The sequence below is a fragment of the Oncorhynchus nerka genome, linkage group LG8 (genome assembly GCF_034236695.1).
Source record: "Oncorhynchus nerka isolate Pitt River linkage group LG8, Oner_Uvic_2.0, whole genome shotgun sequence".
In the NCBI taxonomy this organism is placed as follows: Eukaryota; Metazoa; Chordata; class Actinopteri; order Salmoniformes; family Salmonidae; genus Oncorhynchus; species Oncorhynchus nerka.
This window is the reverse complement of record NC_088403.1, coordinates 9179169-9197593: the sequence shown is the minus strand read 5'-3', so window position 1 is coordinate 9197593 and position 18425 is coordinate 9179169. Positions and strand designations below refer to the sequence as shown.

At 45.8% G+C, this 18425-nt stretch overlaps 1 protein-coding gene across 1 annotated transcript in view; it reads right to left on the bottom strand.

The window, feature by feature from the left end:
• Positions 1 to 18425, bottom strand: part of LOC115122220 (myelin regulatory factor-like protein) — a 41448-nt gene that overhangs the window by 21472 nt on the left and 1551 nt on the right. Inside the window, exons 2-7 of the mRNA XM_065022086.1 lie at positions 12215 to 12303; positions 4080 to 4170; positions 3080 to 3141; positions 2435 to 2906; positions 1185 to 1391; positions 447 to 642 (exon numbers count right to left, since the gene is read on the bottom strand). Coding sequence (XP_064878158.1) covers positions 447 to 642; positions 1185 to 1391; positions 2435 to 2906; positions 3080 to 3141; positions 4080 to 4170; positions 12215 to 12290 — 1104 coding nt within the window. The 5' untranslated portion in view covers positions 12291 to 12303. The remainder of the gene's footprint in view (positions 1 to 446; positions 643 to 1184; positions 1392 to 2434; positions 2907 to 3079; positions 3142 to 4079; positions 4171 to 12214; positions 12304 to 18425) is intronic.

Genomic DNA, 18425 nt, shown 5'->3' with positions numbered 1-18425 from the left:
GGTCATAGTATAGATAACTAGCAGGGTTGATGAGAACAAACGGTCAAAGTATAGATAACTAGCAGGGTTGGTGAGAACAAACGGTCAAAGTATAGATAACTAGCAGGGTTGGGGAGAACAAACGGTCAAAGTATAGATAACTAGCAGGGTTGGTGAGAACAAACGGTCAAAGTATAGATAACTAGCAGGGTTGGTGAGAACAAACGGTCATAGTATAGATAACTAGCAGGATTGGGGAGAACAAACGGTCAAAGTATAGATAACTAGCAGGATTGGGGAGTTACGGGGACATTTAGAAAGTAATCTACCCAACCCGGCTAACTTGCATACTAACAGAAAAACGAGTGCTTTTAATGTCCTCGGCATCATCTGAAGTAGTCTGCCGAGGTCCAACGCTGATGTTCCAGGGAAGTTGGTGTTGCATATTTGGAAGGCGTTAAACTAACCTTCACGCCAAACACCTTGACGTGGAAGCTCTCTATCGGCGCAGGGCCGTTGGGTGTTTTGACGTACAGGGGGTCTCCGGCCATCCCTACGTGAACTGTGACCTGAAAGTGGTTCTTTTTCTGACACACGAAGGACTCGTCAGCTGTGGAGTAGTTGAAACCTTTATCGGTGTCCACATGGTAACCGGGGGAAGGGCTGTGGAGAGACGATAGAGCGAGCTACACTGAGTGACAAAACATTAGGAACACCTGCTCTTTCCATGACATAGACTGACCAGGTGAAAGATATGATCCCTTATTGATGTCACCTGTTAAATCCACTTCAATCAGTGTAGATGAAGGGGAGGAGACGTGTTAAAGAAGGAGTTTTAAGCCTTGAGACAGTTGAGACATGGATGATGTTTGTGTCAGAGGGTGGAGGGGCAAGACAAAATATTTAAGAGCCTTTGAACAGGGTAGCCCTTAACTGTGGTATATTGGCAATGTACCACAAACCTATGAGATGCCTTTTTGCTATTTTAAACTGGTTACCAACGTAATTAGAATAGTAAAAATACATGTTGTGTCATACGGTCTGATATACCACAGCTTTCAGCCAATCAGCATTCAGGGCTCAAAGCAGTCCCTTAAAAGAATGTAGCGTTAGTTGAATAGCCTTTGAGTTTAGAGACTAAGACAGGCAGTTTAAAAGGCATGAGCCTTGGCGAAGAGTGAGGGAACGTCAAGAAGGACACTCACAGGATGTCATAGTTACTGTTGTAGAGCGGTGTCCACAGCCCAGGCTGGTAGCGATCCCAGGTGAGGAGCTGATAGGTCCCCACCCCATCTGTGGCCCCGTCACTGTCATAGGACGGGACGTCACCGCCTCCCCTCTCAGAGCCCCCTGCTATAGGAACAGCCGCTAAATGGTTCTGTACCTCAAGGGGTTCTGTTCGTCTTCTCTTCCTACAGTCAGGCAATATAAGCCCGTGGAGGAAGAGGAGGAGGAAGAGGAGAGGAGGGAACTGTTAAAACATTCATATCCCGTTGAAGTAAAACATATTTTGACTGTCATTCTCAAACTGATATGTACTGTACGGTAAGTTTAGTAGTTTATGTACCCATATGTACTGTTGGGTAGTTTATGTGCTGTACGGTAGTTTAGTAGTTTATGTACCCATATGTACTGTTGGGTAGTTTATGTGCTGTACGGTAGTTTAGTAGTTTATGTGCTGTACGGTAGTTTAGTAGTTTATGTGCTGTCCGGTAGTTTATGTGCTGTCCGGTAGTTTAGTAGTTTATGTGCTGTCGGGTAGTTTAGTAGTTTATGTGCTGTATCGGTAGTTTAGTAGTTTATGTGCTGTCCGGTAGTTTAGTAGTGTATGTGCTGGCTGGTAGTTTAGTGGTTTATGTACCCATATGTACGGTAGTTTAGTAGTTTATGTACCCATATGTACTGTACGGTAGTTTAGTCATTTATGTACCCATATGTACGGTAGTTTGGTAGTTTATGTGCTGTACGGTAGTTTAGTACTGTTTATGTAGTTTATGTGCTGTACGGTATTTTAGTTTAGTTTATGGTAGTTTAGTAGTTTATGTGCTGTACAGTAGTTTAGTAGTTTATGTGCTGTATGGTAGTTTATGTACCCATATGTACTGTACAGTAGTTTAGGTACCCATATGTACTGTACTGTAGTTTAGTATTTTATGTACCCATATGTACTGTACAGTAGTTTAGTAGTTTATGTACCCATATGTACTGTACGGTAGTTTAGTAGTTTATGTACCCATATGTACGGTAGTTTAGTAGTTTATGTGCTGTACGGTAGTTTAGTAGTTTATGTGCTGTACGGTAGTTTAGTAGTTTATGTGCTGTACGGTAGTTTAGTAGTTTATGTGCTGTACGGTAGTTTAGTAGTTTATGTACTGTACGGTAGTTTAGTAGTGTATGTGCTGTACGGTAGTTTAGTAGTTTATGTGCTGGACGGTAGTTTAGTAGTAGTTCTCACCCTGTGTATTGACCAGCTGTGGGAGGCAGGTATGAATATCCTGGTTCTGAAGGGCATCCAGACACAGGTAGTAGGCAGGATGAGGGCAGCCCGAGGCCTGGGGCTAGGTATGGGGCTTGGCCTGGAGGTAGTTCTGGGACCGGGGGTGCGTTGGCCCTGGGGTAGCTGTCTGCCAGGCCTTGGCGTGGAGGAGGCTGATGCTGCTGGAGAGCCTTGTGGTGGACAGGCGGTGTGGGGGCAGTGTTAGACTGTATATAGCTCTCCCTGGGCTCAGGTAGTGGGGGTGGTGGAGGGGGGTTGTGGGGCAGTGAGCCTGGACATGTGCCTGCCTTGGTGTAAGAGTTAGTCAGCCCCTGGTGGTATGGCAGTCCTGGGTGTGGTGGGGGTTGTGGTGCCAGCTCTTTATATCGGCATGATGAGGCTGGAGGACGTGTCACTGTCTGGAAGACTTCCTGGTAGCCGTAGCTCACGTCTAGGTTAGGAACAGGGCAAAGGAAGTCATATCATTCATTAAAATAGGAACATTTTATTATTATGATATGGTTGTACTGTTTGTAACACTTGGCATTAACAGAGATTCCTATCAACCGTTGTTGATAAAGTATTGCCAATAAAGGAAGAGGTTTCATTATCACAGTGGCTCACCTGGTATTTGCGGAGGTGAACACGGTTCTGAACCAGAATCTGGTGGTGACTCTGGTAACATGCTAGGAAGACAAAGACACAGTCAGACACGGCCCTCCAAAGACACAGTCAGACACAGCCCTCCAAAGTCATAGTCAGACATGGCCCTCCAAAGACACAGTCACAGTCAGACACGGCCCTACAAAGACACAGTCAGACACGGCCCTACAAAGACACAGTCAGACATGGCCCTCCAAAGACACAGTCACAGTCAGACACGGCCCTCCAAAGACACAGTCAGACACGGCCCTCCAAAGACACAGTCAGACACGGCCCTCCAAAGACACAGTCAGACATGGCCCTCCAAAGACACAGTCAGACACGGCCCTCCAAAGACACAGTCAGACACGGCCCTCCAAAGTCACAGTCAGACATGGCCCTCCAAAGACACAGTCACAGTCAGACACGGCCCTACAAAGACACAGTCAGACACGGCCCTACAAAGACACAGTCAGACACGGCCCTACAAAGACACAGTCAGACATGGCCCTCCAAAGACACAGTCACAGTCAGACACGGCCCTCCAAAGACACAGTCAGACACGGCCCTCCAAAGGCCCAGACACGGCCCTCCAAAGACACAGTCAGACACGGCCCTCCAAAGACACAGTCAGACATGGCCCTCCAAAGACACAGTCAGACACGGCCCTCCAAAGACACAGTCAGACACGGCCCTCCAAAGACACAGTCAGACACGGCCCTCCAAAGACACAGCAGGTACAGTGTAGGGCAGGAACAAAAGCCTGCAGAACCAGTAGGTCTCCAGGAGGAGGGTTGGCCACCCCAGCTCTAGGATTGTGCCGTTGTGTTGTAAACACTTATGTGTGTCGTCCATTCCATTTAACACAGCTGCTGTGTTTATGGGTGGTAGATGGACTAAGAACATGGATGCTTACCAGGTATTAGATGGTCCTGGAAACAGATTTACCCTCAGGTACAATAAAGTAAACATGGATGCTTACAATGTTGGGTCCATGTCGTTGCTGAGGTACTGTTCCAGTATGCTGGTGTCCACCACAGCACTCTCCAGGACCCCACTCATATCCTGGCATCCTGGAAACACACACACTTTTCATTACAATTCACAAGTGTCTCATTCTGGTTCACAGTCTCTCTCTAAATCTTGCTCCCTCTCTCTCGCTCTAAATCTTGCTCCCTCTCTCGCTCTAAATCTTGCTCCCTCTCTCGCTCTAAATCTTGCTCCCTCTCTCTCTCTAAATCTTGCTCCCTCTCGGTCTCTAAATCTTGCTCCCTCTCGCTCTCTAAATCTTGCTCCCTCTCGCTCTCTAAATCTTGCTCCCTCTCTCTCTCTCTAAATCTTGCTCCCTCCCTCTCTCTAAATCTTGCTCCCTCTCTCTAAATCTTGCTCCCTCTCTCTCTCTCTAAATCTTGCTCCCTCCCTCTCTCTAAATCTTGCTCCCTCTCTCTCTCTCTAAATCTTGCTCCCTCTCTCTCTCTAAATCTTGCTCCTTCTCTCTCTCTAAATCTTGCTCCCTCTCTCTCTCTAAATCTTGCTCCCTCTCTCTCTAAATCTTGCTACTCTCTCTCTAAATCTTGCTCCCTCTCTCTCTAAATCTTGCTCCCTCTCTCTCTCTAAATCTTGCTCCCTCTCTCTCTCTAAATCTTGCTGTCTTCCCCTCTTTCTCTCTAAATCTTTCTCTCTAAATCTCTCTCTAAATCTTGCTCCCTCTCTCTCACTCAAGATCTTGCTCTCTCTCTCTCCCCTACAAAGCATGAATCTGCCAAGGTTATAGGTCACCAGGTGAAACTAACCCATCGTTAATATCAGTATGTAACCATGGCAGCGTATCAGTGTGGTCCATCACCTACAGTCTTGCTGTAGCCTGCCCTATACATGGCTCCCTGTACTGTAGGAGATCACTGTTATCAGCCAGGACACAGCTCCCATAGAGGCTCCCTGTACTGTAGGAGACAGTAGTAATCACTGTTATCAGCCAGGACACAGCTCTCATAGAGGCTCCCTGTACTGTAGGAGACACTGTTATCAGCCAGGACACAGCTCTCATAGAGGCTCCCTGTACTGTAGGAGACAGTAGTAATCACTGCTATCAGCCAGGACACAGCTCCCATAGAGGCTCCCTGTACTGTAGGAGACAGTAGTAATCACTGTTATCAGCCAGGACACAGCTCTCATAGAGGCTCCCTGTACTGTAGGAGACAGTAGTAATCACTGTTATCAGCCAGGACACAGCTCTCATAGAGGCTCCCTGTACTGTAGGAGACAGTAGTGATCACTGTTATCAGCCAGGACACAGCTCTCATAGAGGCTCCCTGTACTGTAGGAGACAGTAGTAATCACTGCTATCAGCCAGGACACAGCTCCCATAGAGGCTCCCTGTACTGTAGGAGACAGTAGTAATCACTGTTATCAGCCAGGACACAGCTCTCATAGAGGCTCCCTGTACTGTAGGAGACAGTAGTAATCACTGTTATCAGCCAGGACACAGCTCTCATAGAGGCTCCCTGTACTGTAGGAGACAGTAGTGATCACTGTTATCAGCCAGGACACAGCTCTCATAGAGGCTCCCTGTACTGTAGGAGACAGTAGTGATCACTGTTATCAGCCAGGACACAGCTCTCATAGAGGCTCCCTGTACTGTAGGAGACAGTAGTGATCACTGTTATCAGCCAGGACACAGCTCTCAATCCTGTACTGTAGGAGACAGTAGTGATCACTGTTATCAGCCAGGACACAGCTCTCATAGAGGCTCCCTGTACTGTAGGAGACAGTAGTAATCACTGTTATCAGCCAGGACACAGCTCTCATAGAGGCTCCCTGTACTGTAAGAGACAGTAGTAATCACTGCTATCAGCCAGAAAAGAGGCAGGTCGCTAGAAGAAATGACTGCTCAGTGTGTGCTGTGGTTGATGTCCCAGTCCTGCTGTGCATCTACTGTGTGTACACTCCCCTACATATTACATGTAGGCAGAAGCTTAGTATCTGGTTCCATATATACTGCTTAAATACACCAGAGGTGAATTTGTCCAAATACTTATGACCCCTTCAAATCAAATCTTTATTAGTCACATGCTCCGTATACAACAGGTACCCTTACAGTGAAATGCTTACTTACTTACGAGCCCGAAAACCAACAGTGCAGTTTCAAAAAAGAAAATACTGGGGGGGACAAGATACATAAAGCACATTTATTTCTAAAATCCTCAAAATAAAAAAAGGTGACATTCTGTACTGTTGCTTCATATAAAACATTTGAACTCAAATCCAAAATGCTGGAGTTTAGAGCCAAATGAAATGTTTTAGCTTCACTGTCCAAAGGCATCAGTAGGGGAGTCTATGTCTACGGAGAGCTCACCTCAGAGCCATATACAGCCTGTATATACATGTACACACACAGTACTGGCTGGGCTCTGCTTCCAACACATCAGTGTAGTGACTAGGACAGGACACATATTATGGACAAGACCTGGGTAAAATACATACCTAGCAGACATACCTAGCATACCAAATACATACCTAGCGAAACCAAATACATACCTAGCATACCAAGTACATACCTAGCATCCAAATACATACCTAGCATACCAAATACATACCTAGCATACCAAATACATACCTAGCATACCAAATACATACCTAGCATACCAAATACATACCTAGCATACCAAATACATACCTAGCATACCAAATACATACCCAGCATACCAAATACATACCTAGCATACCAAATACATACCTAGCATACCAAGTACATACCTAGCATACCAAGTACATACCTAGCATACCAAATACATACCTAGCATACCAAATACATACCAAATACATACCTAGCATACCAAATACATACCTAGCATACCAAATACATACCTAGCATACCAAATACATACCTAGCATACCAAATACATACCAAATACATACCTAGCATATCAAATACATACCTAGCATACCAAATACATACCAAATACATACCTAGCATACCAAATACATACTTAGCATGTACCCAAGTTAAATGCAAGGAGACATTTTACAGTCACAAACACTCACGCAACAAACAAAGACCTGAACTTAAAAAACATTTTTTAAAGTTCTTTAAAGAATGTCCTACTAGCTTGTCCCTGAGAGTGATGTGTTCGGCCTTGATCTAATTACTGTGTGACTGATTGTGGGACAGGTGGCCTTGATCTAATTACTGTGTGACTGATTGTGGGACAGGTGGCCTTGAGCTGCCCATGACGTCAGAGCTCTGCTGCACCTGTGTAGATACGGGGCTGGGAAGTGTCTCTGGTCTGCTAACTCTATGACCGTATTTTAATTGTCATAAGCATCTTATCTGTCCTCGTATGCTGTCCATTTTTAGCCTACAAAACGTGAAATAACTGGCTCCTTTGAACTTTAACTCCTGATATGGAATGTGTGAGTAGGGAAGAGGACCAAGCTTTCGTAGAACTATCAACACAGAACCGGGATCTTTTATTTCAGCTCTTGTGACCAACACTTTACATTTATATGTGTTTTCAGTATATATGGTCAGTCACCGGCTTCATTAGGAAATGTGTTGATGATGTTGTACCCACAATAACAATCCGGACAAACCCCCAACCAGAAACCCTGGATGAACGGAGATATCCGTACAATGCAGAGAGCCCGTACTGCAGCATTCAATGTCAAGCAGAACGGATCCCGATGACTCTGTGGGGCGCTGCACGGCTCGCAGGTACGAGCTCTGCAAATCCATTAGGGACGCAAAAACACAACACAGCCTCAAACTTGAATTGATGTTCCACAACTCAGACTCACAACGCATGTGGCAAGGACCACAGACTATCACAGACTACAAAAGGCAAATCCAGCTGTGTGGTGCCCACCGAAGCTCCCAGCTGAGTTGAACACATTCTGTTCTTGCTTCGAGGCAGACAATAGCGAGACAATCCGCAAAGATTCTCGCTGCTCCAGACAACCAGGAAGTCTCTCGCTGATTCAGACAACCAGGAAGTCTCTCGCTCCTCCAGACAACCAGGAAGTCTCTCGCTGATTCAGACAACCAGGAAGTCTCTCGCTGATTCAGACAACCAGGAAGTCTCTCGCTCCTCCAGACAACCAGGAAGTCTCTCGCTGATCCAGACAACCAGGAAGTCTCTCGCTCCTCCAGACAACCAGGAAGTCTCTCGCTCCTCCAGACAACCAGGAAGTCTCTCGCTCCTCCAGACAACCAGGAAGTCTCTCGCTCCTCCAGACAACCAGGAAGTCTCTCGCTCCTCCAGACAACCAGGAAGTCTCTCGCTGCTCCAGACAACCAGGAAGTCTCTCGCTCCTCCAGACAACCAGGTGCTTTCACTCTGAGGCTGATGTGAGGAAAACTCTCAAAAAAAGAGTGAATACTCCCCATCTTCAGAGTGTGTGCTGACCAGCTAGTCTTCACTGACATCTTCAACCTGTCCCTGTCCCAGGCTGTAGTCCCCACCTGCTTTAAGGAGACCACCATCGTCCCAGTGCCCAAGAAAAATAAAGTGGCATGCCCAAATGTCTACCGCCCCGTCATGCTCACCTCAGTCCTCATGAAGTGCCCGGAGAGGCTTGTCATGGCCCACATCAAGGCCAGCATGTCAGGCCCACTGGACCCACTTACATCTGGAAAGAGGAACACCTATGTGAGAATGCTGTTCATTGACTACAGTTCAGCATTCAACACTGTTGTTCCTCCAAGCTCAGCACCAAACTCAGAGCCCTGGGTCAGGACACCAAACTCAGAGCCCTGGGTCAGGACACCAAGCTCTGCAACTGGATCCTGGACTTCCTGGCGGGCAGACCACAGGCTGTGAGGATTGGCAACATGTCATCCTCCACACTGACTCAACACAGGGCCCCCCCCAGGGGCGTGTCCCCAGTCCTCTGCTGTACTTCCTGGTCACCCATGACTGTGTGGCTTTACACCACACCAACTCCATCATCTAGTCTCCATGACGACACCACGGTTGTAGGCCTGATAACCTACCAAGAACAACGAATCAGCCTATAGGGAGGTGGTAAGCAGAGGAGGGAACATGCCCCGATCCACATCAGCGGGACTGTGGTAGAGAGAGTCACACGTTTTTAGTTCCTCGGCATCCACATCACAAAGTACTTATCATGGACAAACAACACCACCACTCTTGTCAAGAGGGCACAACAGCGTCTCTACTTCCTAAGGCGGCTGAAGAAATTCGGCATGCTAACTAACCCGGGTCCTCTCCAAATACAACCACTGCACCATCGAGAGCATCCTGACTGATTACATCACGGCCAAGTATGGGAATTGCTCTGTCCACGACTACACACACATCACAACTGCTGCTACCTGACTGTTACTACACTGCTCAGTTTATACACTGCCCCTCCCATCCCCCTTCTCCAATACACCTGGAAATATAGATCTACAAATTGTGCCTTCCTTTATTATACTTAATAAGCAACAAAAAATATATATATTCTACTGAGACATTTATCTTCAAATTCTTATTTTATATTATTTCTTGTTGTTGTTGCATTGTTTTAGAAGGAACCTACAAGTAAGCATTTCATTGGATGATGCATGTACGGGATATGCGTAGTATACGACTAATAAAAAACTTGAAACTTGACTGTGGACCAATCTAGCCAAACGACTATCTATTTCTCAATTGAAACCGCCTCACAACATGACCTATTAACTCATCTAACTGTAGTAACTCACAACATGACCTATTAACTCATCTAACTGTAGTACCTCACAACGTGACCTATTAACTCATCTAACTGTAGTAACTCACAACGTGACCTATTAACTCATCTAACTGTAGTAACTCACAACATGACCTATTAACTCATCTAACTGTAGTACCTCACAACGTGACCTATTAACTCATCTAACTGTAGTAACTCACAACGTGACCTATTAACTCATCTAACTGTAGTAACTCACAACATGACCTATTAACTCATCTAACTGTAGTAACTCACAACATGACCTATTAACTCATCTAACTGTAGTAACTCACAACATGACCTATTAACTCATCTAACTGTTGTAACTCACAACATGACCTATTAACTCATCTAACTGTAGTAACTCACAACATGACCTATTAACTCATCTAACTGTAATAACTCACAACATGACCTATTAACTCATCTAACTGTAGTACCTCACAACGTGACCTATTAACTCATCTAACTGTAGTAACTCACAACATGACCTACTAACTCATCTAACTGTAGTACCTCACAACGTGACCTATTAACTCATCTAACTGTAGTAACTCACAACATGACCTATTAACTCATCTAACTGTAGTAACTCACAACATGACCTATTAACTCATCTAACTCACAACATGACCTATTAACTCATCTAACTGTAATAACTCACAACATGACCTATTAACTCATCTAACTGTAGTAACTCACAACATGACCTACTAACTCATCTAACTCACAACATGACCTATTAACTCATCTAACTGTAATAACTCACAACATGACCTATTAACTCATCTAACTGTAATAACTCACAACATGACCTATTAACTCATCTAACTCACAACATGACCTATTAACTCATCTAACTGTAGTAACTCACAACATGACCTATTAACTCATCTAACTGTAGTAACTCACAACATGACCTATTAACTCATCTAACTGTAGTAACTCACAACATGACCTTTTAACTCATCTAACTTAACTTTGGGAAGATTAACTTTGGGTGATCGTTACACCTGACTCATCTTACACCTGACGGGGTGATCGTTACACCTGACGGGTGATCGTTACACCTGACGGGTGATCGTTACACCTGACGGGTGATCGTTACACCTGACGGGTGATCGTTACACCTGACGGGTGATCGTTACACCTGACGGGTGATCGTTACACCTGACGGGTGATCGTTACACCTGACGGGTGATTGTTACACCTGACGGGTGATCATTTGACTGTTCTGAAAGGTTAGAGACATCGAATCAGAGCCTTTCTCCCTCTCTCTCCCCCCCCCAGGACCCCCTCTTTCTCTCTGTCTCCCCCACCCCCTCTCCCCCAGGACCCCCTCGCTCTCTCCCCCACCCCCTCGCCACCCTCCCCCTCTCCAACCCCCCCACCCTCTCTCCTCCACTCCACCCCACCCTCTCTCCCTCTCCAACCCCCCACCCTCTCTCCTCCACTCCACCCCACCCTCTCTCCCTCTCTCACCCCCTCTCTCTCCTCCACCCCACCCCACCCTCTCCTCCCCCTCTCTCTCCACCCCACCCCACCCTCTCCTCCCCCCCTCTCTCTCTCTCTTCTCCCCGTCCCTCTCTCTCTTCTCCCCGTCCCTCTCTCTCTTCTCCCCGTCCCTCTCTCTCTCTTCTCCCCGTCCCTCTCTCTCTCTTCTCCCCGTCCCTCTCTCTCTTCTCCCCGTCCCTCTCTCTCTTCTCCCCGTCCCTCTCTCTCTCTTCTCCCCGTCCCTCTCTCTCTCTTCTCCCCCCCTCTTTCTCTCTCCCTCTTCTCCCCCCCTCTCTCTCCCTCTTCTCCCGTCCCCTCTCTCCCTCTTCTCCCCGTCCCTCTCTCTCTTCTCCCCCGTCCCTCTCTCTCTTCTCCCCGTCCCTCTCTCTCTCTTCTCCCCCCTCTCTCCTCTTCTCCCCCCCCCCTCTCCCTCTCTCTCTCTCCCCGTCCCTCTCTCACACTCATATTGATAATTCTGTCCAAACCCTGAGAGCTTTAGCCACTTCATATTTCTGTTAAAAGGCCTTTGACATTAATGTTGTGGGATCAGCTAAGACACCTCAGGAACAACACTACTTCCCTAAGGATTATGTGTTGAAAAACACACACTCATAATTCCATACACACTCACTCACTCACTCACACACCAGAGGAGGCTGGTGGGAGGAGGTTTAGGAGGATGGGCTCATTGTAATGGCTGGAATGGAATTAGTGCAACGGAGTCAAACATGTGGTTTCTATGTGTTTGATACCGTTCCATTTATTCCATTCCAGCCATTACAATGAGCCCATCCTCCTAAAGTACCTCCCACCAGCTTCCTCTGACTCGCACAACCCTCTCTCACACACACACACACTAGGGAATAGGGTGCTGTTTTGGGACACAACTATAGAATGTCTTACCGTCAAAGAACTGCTGCAGCGCTTCATTCTCTCCCAGAACATCAACGGGCACCGGGAGTCCTCCGGGGGGCTCCATGGTGATCAGCTGCCTGAGATACACAACTGTTATTGGGGGTGAAACAGTAGGCAAGGCCTAGGCTTGAGCACTGTGTAGGCCCAAGCATGTTCATGAGGAGGTAAACACAGACTGTACAAAATGGAAGAAACCCCTTCACCAAGGCCAACCTAATCTTGTTCAGGTTTGCATGGTAGGCTTTGAATGTAACTCCAGACTCTTAGAAAATTGGAGGCTCTGCTATTTCTGTCAGGAAAACATTCTGCCCTAGGTCAAACTATTTCTGTCAGGAAAACATACTGCCCTAGGTGAAACTATTTCTGTCAGGAAAACATACTGCCCTAGGTCAAACTATTTCTGTCAGGAAAACATACTGCCCTAGGTCAAACTATTTCTGTCAGGAAAACATACTGTCCTAGGTCAAACTATTTCTGTCAGGAAAACATACTGGCCGAGCTAAAACTATTTCTGTCAGGAAAACATACTGCCCTAGGTCAAACTATTTCTGTCAGGAAAACCTAGTGGCCTAACTGAAAGTCAACCTGCCATGGAGTAAACTAACTGTCCGTATCCCCTGGTAACAGTTTCATAAAGCTGCTCTACACCTGACATGGAGTAAACTAACTGTCCGTATCCCCTGGTAACAGTTTCATAAAGCTGCTCTTCACCTGACATGGAGTAAACTAACTGTCCGTATCCCCTGGTAACAGTTTCATAAAGCTGCTCTTCACCTGACATGGAGTAAACTAACTGTCCGTATCCCCTGGTAACAGTTTCATAAAGCTGTTCTTCACCTGACATGGAGTAAACTAACTGTCCGTATCCCCTGGTAACAGTTTCATAAAGCTGTTCTACACCTGACATGGAGTAAACTAACTGTCCGTATCCCCTGGTAACAGTTTCATAAAGCTGCTCTACACCTGACATGGAGTAAACTAACTGTCCGTATCCCCTGGTAACAGTTTCATAAAGCTGCTCTTCACCTGACATGGAGTAAACTAACTGTCCGTATCCCCTGGTAACAGTTTCATAAAGCTGCTCTTCACCTGACATGGAGTAAACTAACTGTCCGTATCCCCTGGTAACAGTTTCATAAAGCTGCTCTACACCTGACATGGAGTAAACTAACTGTCCGTATCCCCTGGTAACAGTTTCATAAAGCTGCTCTTCACCTGACATGGAGTAAACTAACTGTCCGTATCCCCTGGTAACAGTTTCATAAAGCTGCTCTTCACCTGACATGGAGTAAACTAACTGTCCGTATCCCCTGGTAACAGTTTCATAAAGCTGTTCTTCACCTGACATGGAGTAAACTAACTGTCCGTATCCCCTGGTAACAGTTTCATAAAGCTGTTCTACACCTGACATGGAGTAAACTAACTGTCCGTATCCCCTGGTAACAGTTTCATAAAGCTGCTCTACACCTGACATGGAGTAAACTAACTGTCCGTATCCCCTGGTAACAGTTTCATAAAGCTGCTCTTCACCTGACATGGAGTAAACTAACTGTCCGTATCCCCTGGTAACAGTTTCATAAAGCTGTTCTTCACCTGACATGGAGTAAACTAACTGTCCGTATCCCCTGGTAACAGTTTCATAAAGCTGTTCTACACCTGACATGGAGTAAACTAACTGTCCGTATCCCCTGGTAACAGTTTCATAAAGCTGCTCTACACCTGACATGGAGTAAACTAACTGTCCGTATCCCCTGGTAACAGTTTCATAAAGCTGCTCTTCACCTGACATGGAGTAAACTAACTGTCCGTATCCCCTGGTAACAGTTTCATAAAGCTGCTCTTCACCTGACATGGAGTAAACTAACTGTCCGTATCCCCTGGTAACAGTTTCATAAAGCTGCTCTACACCTGACATGGAGTAAACTAACTGTCCGTATCCCCTGGTAACAGTTTCATAAAGCTGTTCTACACCTGACATGGAGTAAACTAACTGTCCGTATCCCCTGGTAACAGTTTCATAAAGCTGCTCTTCACCTGACATGGAGTAAACTAACTGTCCGTATCCCCTGGTAACAGTTTCATAAAGCTGCTCTTCACCTGACATGGAGTAAACTAACTGTCCGTATCCCCTGGTAACAGTTTCATAAAGCTGCTCTTCACCTGACATGGAGTAAACTAACTGTCCGTATCCCTGGTAACAGTTTCATAAAGCTGCTCTTCACCTGACATGGAGTAAACTAACTGTCCGTATCCCCTGGTAACAGTTTCATAAAGCTGCTCTTCACCTGACATGGAGTAAACTAACTGTCCGTATCCCCTGGTAACAGTTTCATAAAGCTGCTCTACACCTGACATGGAGTAAACTAACTGTCCGTATCCCCTGGTAACAGTTTCATAAAGCTGCTCTACACCTGACATGGAGTAAACTAACTGTCCGTATCCCCTGGTAACAGTTTCATAAAGCTGCTCTACACCTGACATGGAGTAAACTAACTGTCCGTATCCCCTGGTAACAGTTTCATAAAGCTGCTCTACACCTGACATGGAGTAAACTAACTGTCCGTATCCCCTGGTAACAGTTTCATAAAGCTGCTCTACACCTGACATGGAGTAAACTAACTGTCCGTATCCCCTGGTAACAGTTTCATAAAGCTGCTCTACACCTGACATGGAGTAAACTAACTGTCCGTATCCCCTGGTAACAGTTTCATAAAGCTGCTCTTCACCTGACATGGAGTAAACTAACTGTCCGTATCCCCTGGTAACAGTTTCATAAAGCTGCTCTACACCTGACATGGAGTAAACTAACTGTCCGTATCCCAGTTTCATGGACATGGAACAGTTTCAACAGTAAAAGCTGCTCTACACCTGACATGGAGTAAACTAACTGTCCGTATCCCCTGGTAACAGTTTCATAAAGCTGCTCTTCACCTGACATGGAGTAAACTAACTGTCCGTATCCCCTGGTAACAGTTTCATAAAGCTGCTCTACACCTGACATGGAGTAAACTAACTGTCCGTATCCCCTGGTAACAGTTTCATAAAGCTGTTCTACACCTGACATGGAGTAAACTAACTGTCTGTATCCCTGGTAACAGTTTCATAAAGCTGCTCTTCACCTGACATGGAGTAAACTAACTGTCCGTATCCCCTGGTAACAGTTTCATAAAGCTGCTCTACACCTGACATGGAGTAAACTAACTGTCCGTATCCCCTGGTAACAGTTTCATAAAGCTGCTCTACACCTGACATGGAGTAAACTAACTGTCCGTATCCCCTGGTAACAGTTTCATAAAGCTGCTCTACACCTGACATGGAGTAAACTAACTGTCCGTATCCCCTGGTAACAGTTTCATAAAGCTGCTCTTCACCTGACATGGAGTAAACTAACTGTCCGTATCCCCTGGTAACAGTTTCATAAAGCTGCTCTACACCTGACATGGAGTAAACCTGACATGGAGTAAACTAACTGTCCGTATCCCCTGGTAACAGTTTCATAAAGCTGCTCTTCACCTGACATGGAGTAAACTAACTGTCCGTATCCCCTGGTAACAGTTTCATAAAGCTGCTCTTCACCTGACATGGAGTAAACTAACTGTCCGTATCCCCTGGTAACAGTTTCATAAAGCTGCTCTACACCTGACATGGAGTAAACTAACTGTCCGTATCCCCTGGTAACAGTTTCATAAAGCTGCTCTACACCTGACATGGAGTAAACTAACTGTCCGTATCCCCTGGTAACAGTTTCATAAAGCTGCTCTTCACCTGACATGGAGTAAACTAACTGTCCGTATCCCCTGGTAACAGTTTCATAAAGCTGCTCTACACCTGACATGGAGTAAACTAACTGTCCGTATCCCCTGGTAACAGTTTCATAAAGCTGTTCTACACCTGACATGGAGTAAACTAACTGTCCGTATCCCCTGGTAACAGTTTCATAAAGCTGCTCTACACCTGACATGGAGTAAACTAACTGTCCGTATCCCCTGGTAACAGTTTCATAAAGCTGCTCTTCACCTGACATGGAGTAAACTAACTGTCCGTATCCCCTGGTAACAGTTTCATAAAGCTGCTCTACACCTGACATGGAGTAAACTAACTGTCCGTATCCCCTGGTAACAGTTTCATAAAGCTGCTCTTCACCTGACATGGAGTAAACTAACTGTCCGTATCCCCTGGTAACAGTTTCATAAAGCTGCTCTTCACCTGACATGGAGTAAACTAACTGTCCGTATCCCCTGGTAACAGTTTCATAAAGCTGCTCTACACCTGACATGGAGTAAACTAACTGTCCGTATCCCCTGGTAACAGTTTCATAAAGCTGCTCTACACCTGACATGGAGTAAACTAACTGTCCGTATCCCCTGGTAACAGTTTCATAAAGCTGCTCTTCACCTGACATGGAGTAAACTAACTGTCCGTATCCCCTGGTAACAGTTTCATAAAGCTGCTCTACACCTGACATGGAGTAAACTAACTGTCCGTATCCCCTGGTAACAGTTTCATAAAGCTGCTCTACACCTGACATGGAGTAAACTAACTGTCCGTATCCCCTGGTAACAGTTTCATAAAGCTGCTCTTCACCTGACATGGAGTAAACTAACTGTCCGTATCCCCTGGTAACAGTTTCATAAAGCTGCTCTACACCTGACATGGAGTAAACTAACTGTCCGTATCCCCTGGTAACAGTTTCATAAAGCTGCTCTTCACCTGACATGGAGTAAACTAACTGTCCGTATCCCCTGGTAACAGTTTCATAAAGCTGCTCTTCACCTGACATGGAGTAAACTAACTGTCCGTATCCCCTGGTAACAGTTTCATAAAGCTGCTCTACACCTGACATGGAGTAAACTAACTGTCCGTATCCCCTGGTAACAGTTTCATAAAGCTGCTCTACACCTGACATGGAGTAAACTAACTGTCCGTATCCCCTGGTAACAGTTTCATAAAGCTGCTCTTCACCTGACATGGAGTAAACTAACTGTCCGTATCCCCTGGTAACAGTTTCATAAAGCTGCTCTCACCTGACATGGAGTAAACTAACTGTCCGTATCCCCTGGTAACAGTTTCATAAAGCTGCTCTACACCTGACATGGAGTAAACTAACTGTCCGTATCCCCTGGTAACAGTTTCATAAAGCTGCTCTACACCTGACATGGAGTAAACTAACTGTCCGTATCCCCTGGTAACAGTTTCATAAAGCTGCTCTACACCTGACATGGAGACATGGAAACTAACTGTCCGTATCCCCTGGTAACAGTTTCATAAAGCTGTTCTACACCTGACATGGAGTAAACTAACTGTCCGTATCCCCTGGTAACAGTTTCATAAAGCTGCTCTACACCTGACATGGAGTAAACTAACTGTCCGTATCCCCTGGTAACAGTTTCATAAAGCTGCTCTACACCTGACATGGAGTAAACTAACTGTCCGTATCCCCTGGTAACAGTTTCATAAAGCTGCTCTACACCTGACATGGAGTAAACTAACTGTCCGTATCCCCTGGTAACAGTTTCATAAAGCTGCTCTACACCTGACATGGAGTAAACTAACTGTCCGTATCCCCTGGTAACAGTTTCATAAAGCTGCTCTACACCTGACATGGACTAAATGATGTGTAAACTGGGAAGACGACTTCTGTATTTGGACTCCAGGTGTTCAGGAGTAAGACACGTTTAGACAGGTCTGACTGGTTTGTGCTTTCATAACAAGACCCCGTTTTCCTGCTCTTCACTTTGTGTTGCTCTTCCAGGAAGGCCTTTCTCTATTGAGCAAACGGTCCATCCGTCTTCTGTTGGCCTCAGTGTTTTTCACTGGGAATCAGTTCAACTGTAGTAGTCTCTCTCTCTCTGCAAGCAGCCGACGCACTCAAGCTTTACTAAAGAAAACCACTGACTCTTCACGCTTCATAACGTTCCTGACTGCTGTTATGTCGTTATATATGGTGTAATAATAATTCATAATAAGTATTGCCTGCTTGCTGACAGGGTGTGTGTGTGTGTGTGTGTGTGTAATATACTGTACATTATAGCTTATCCATGATTAATCATCATCATTGTCTCTAGTCTCTCTCAGCTCATTTATGGAATGTGTAATTGCTTTGGCTGGTCTGTTACCAGGGGATATGGACAGTTAGTCTCTCTCAGCTCAGCTCATTTATGGAATGTGTAATTGCTTTGGCTGGTCTGTTACCAGGGGA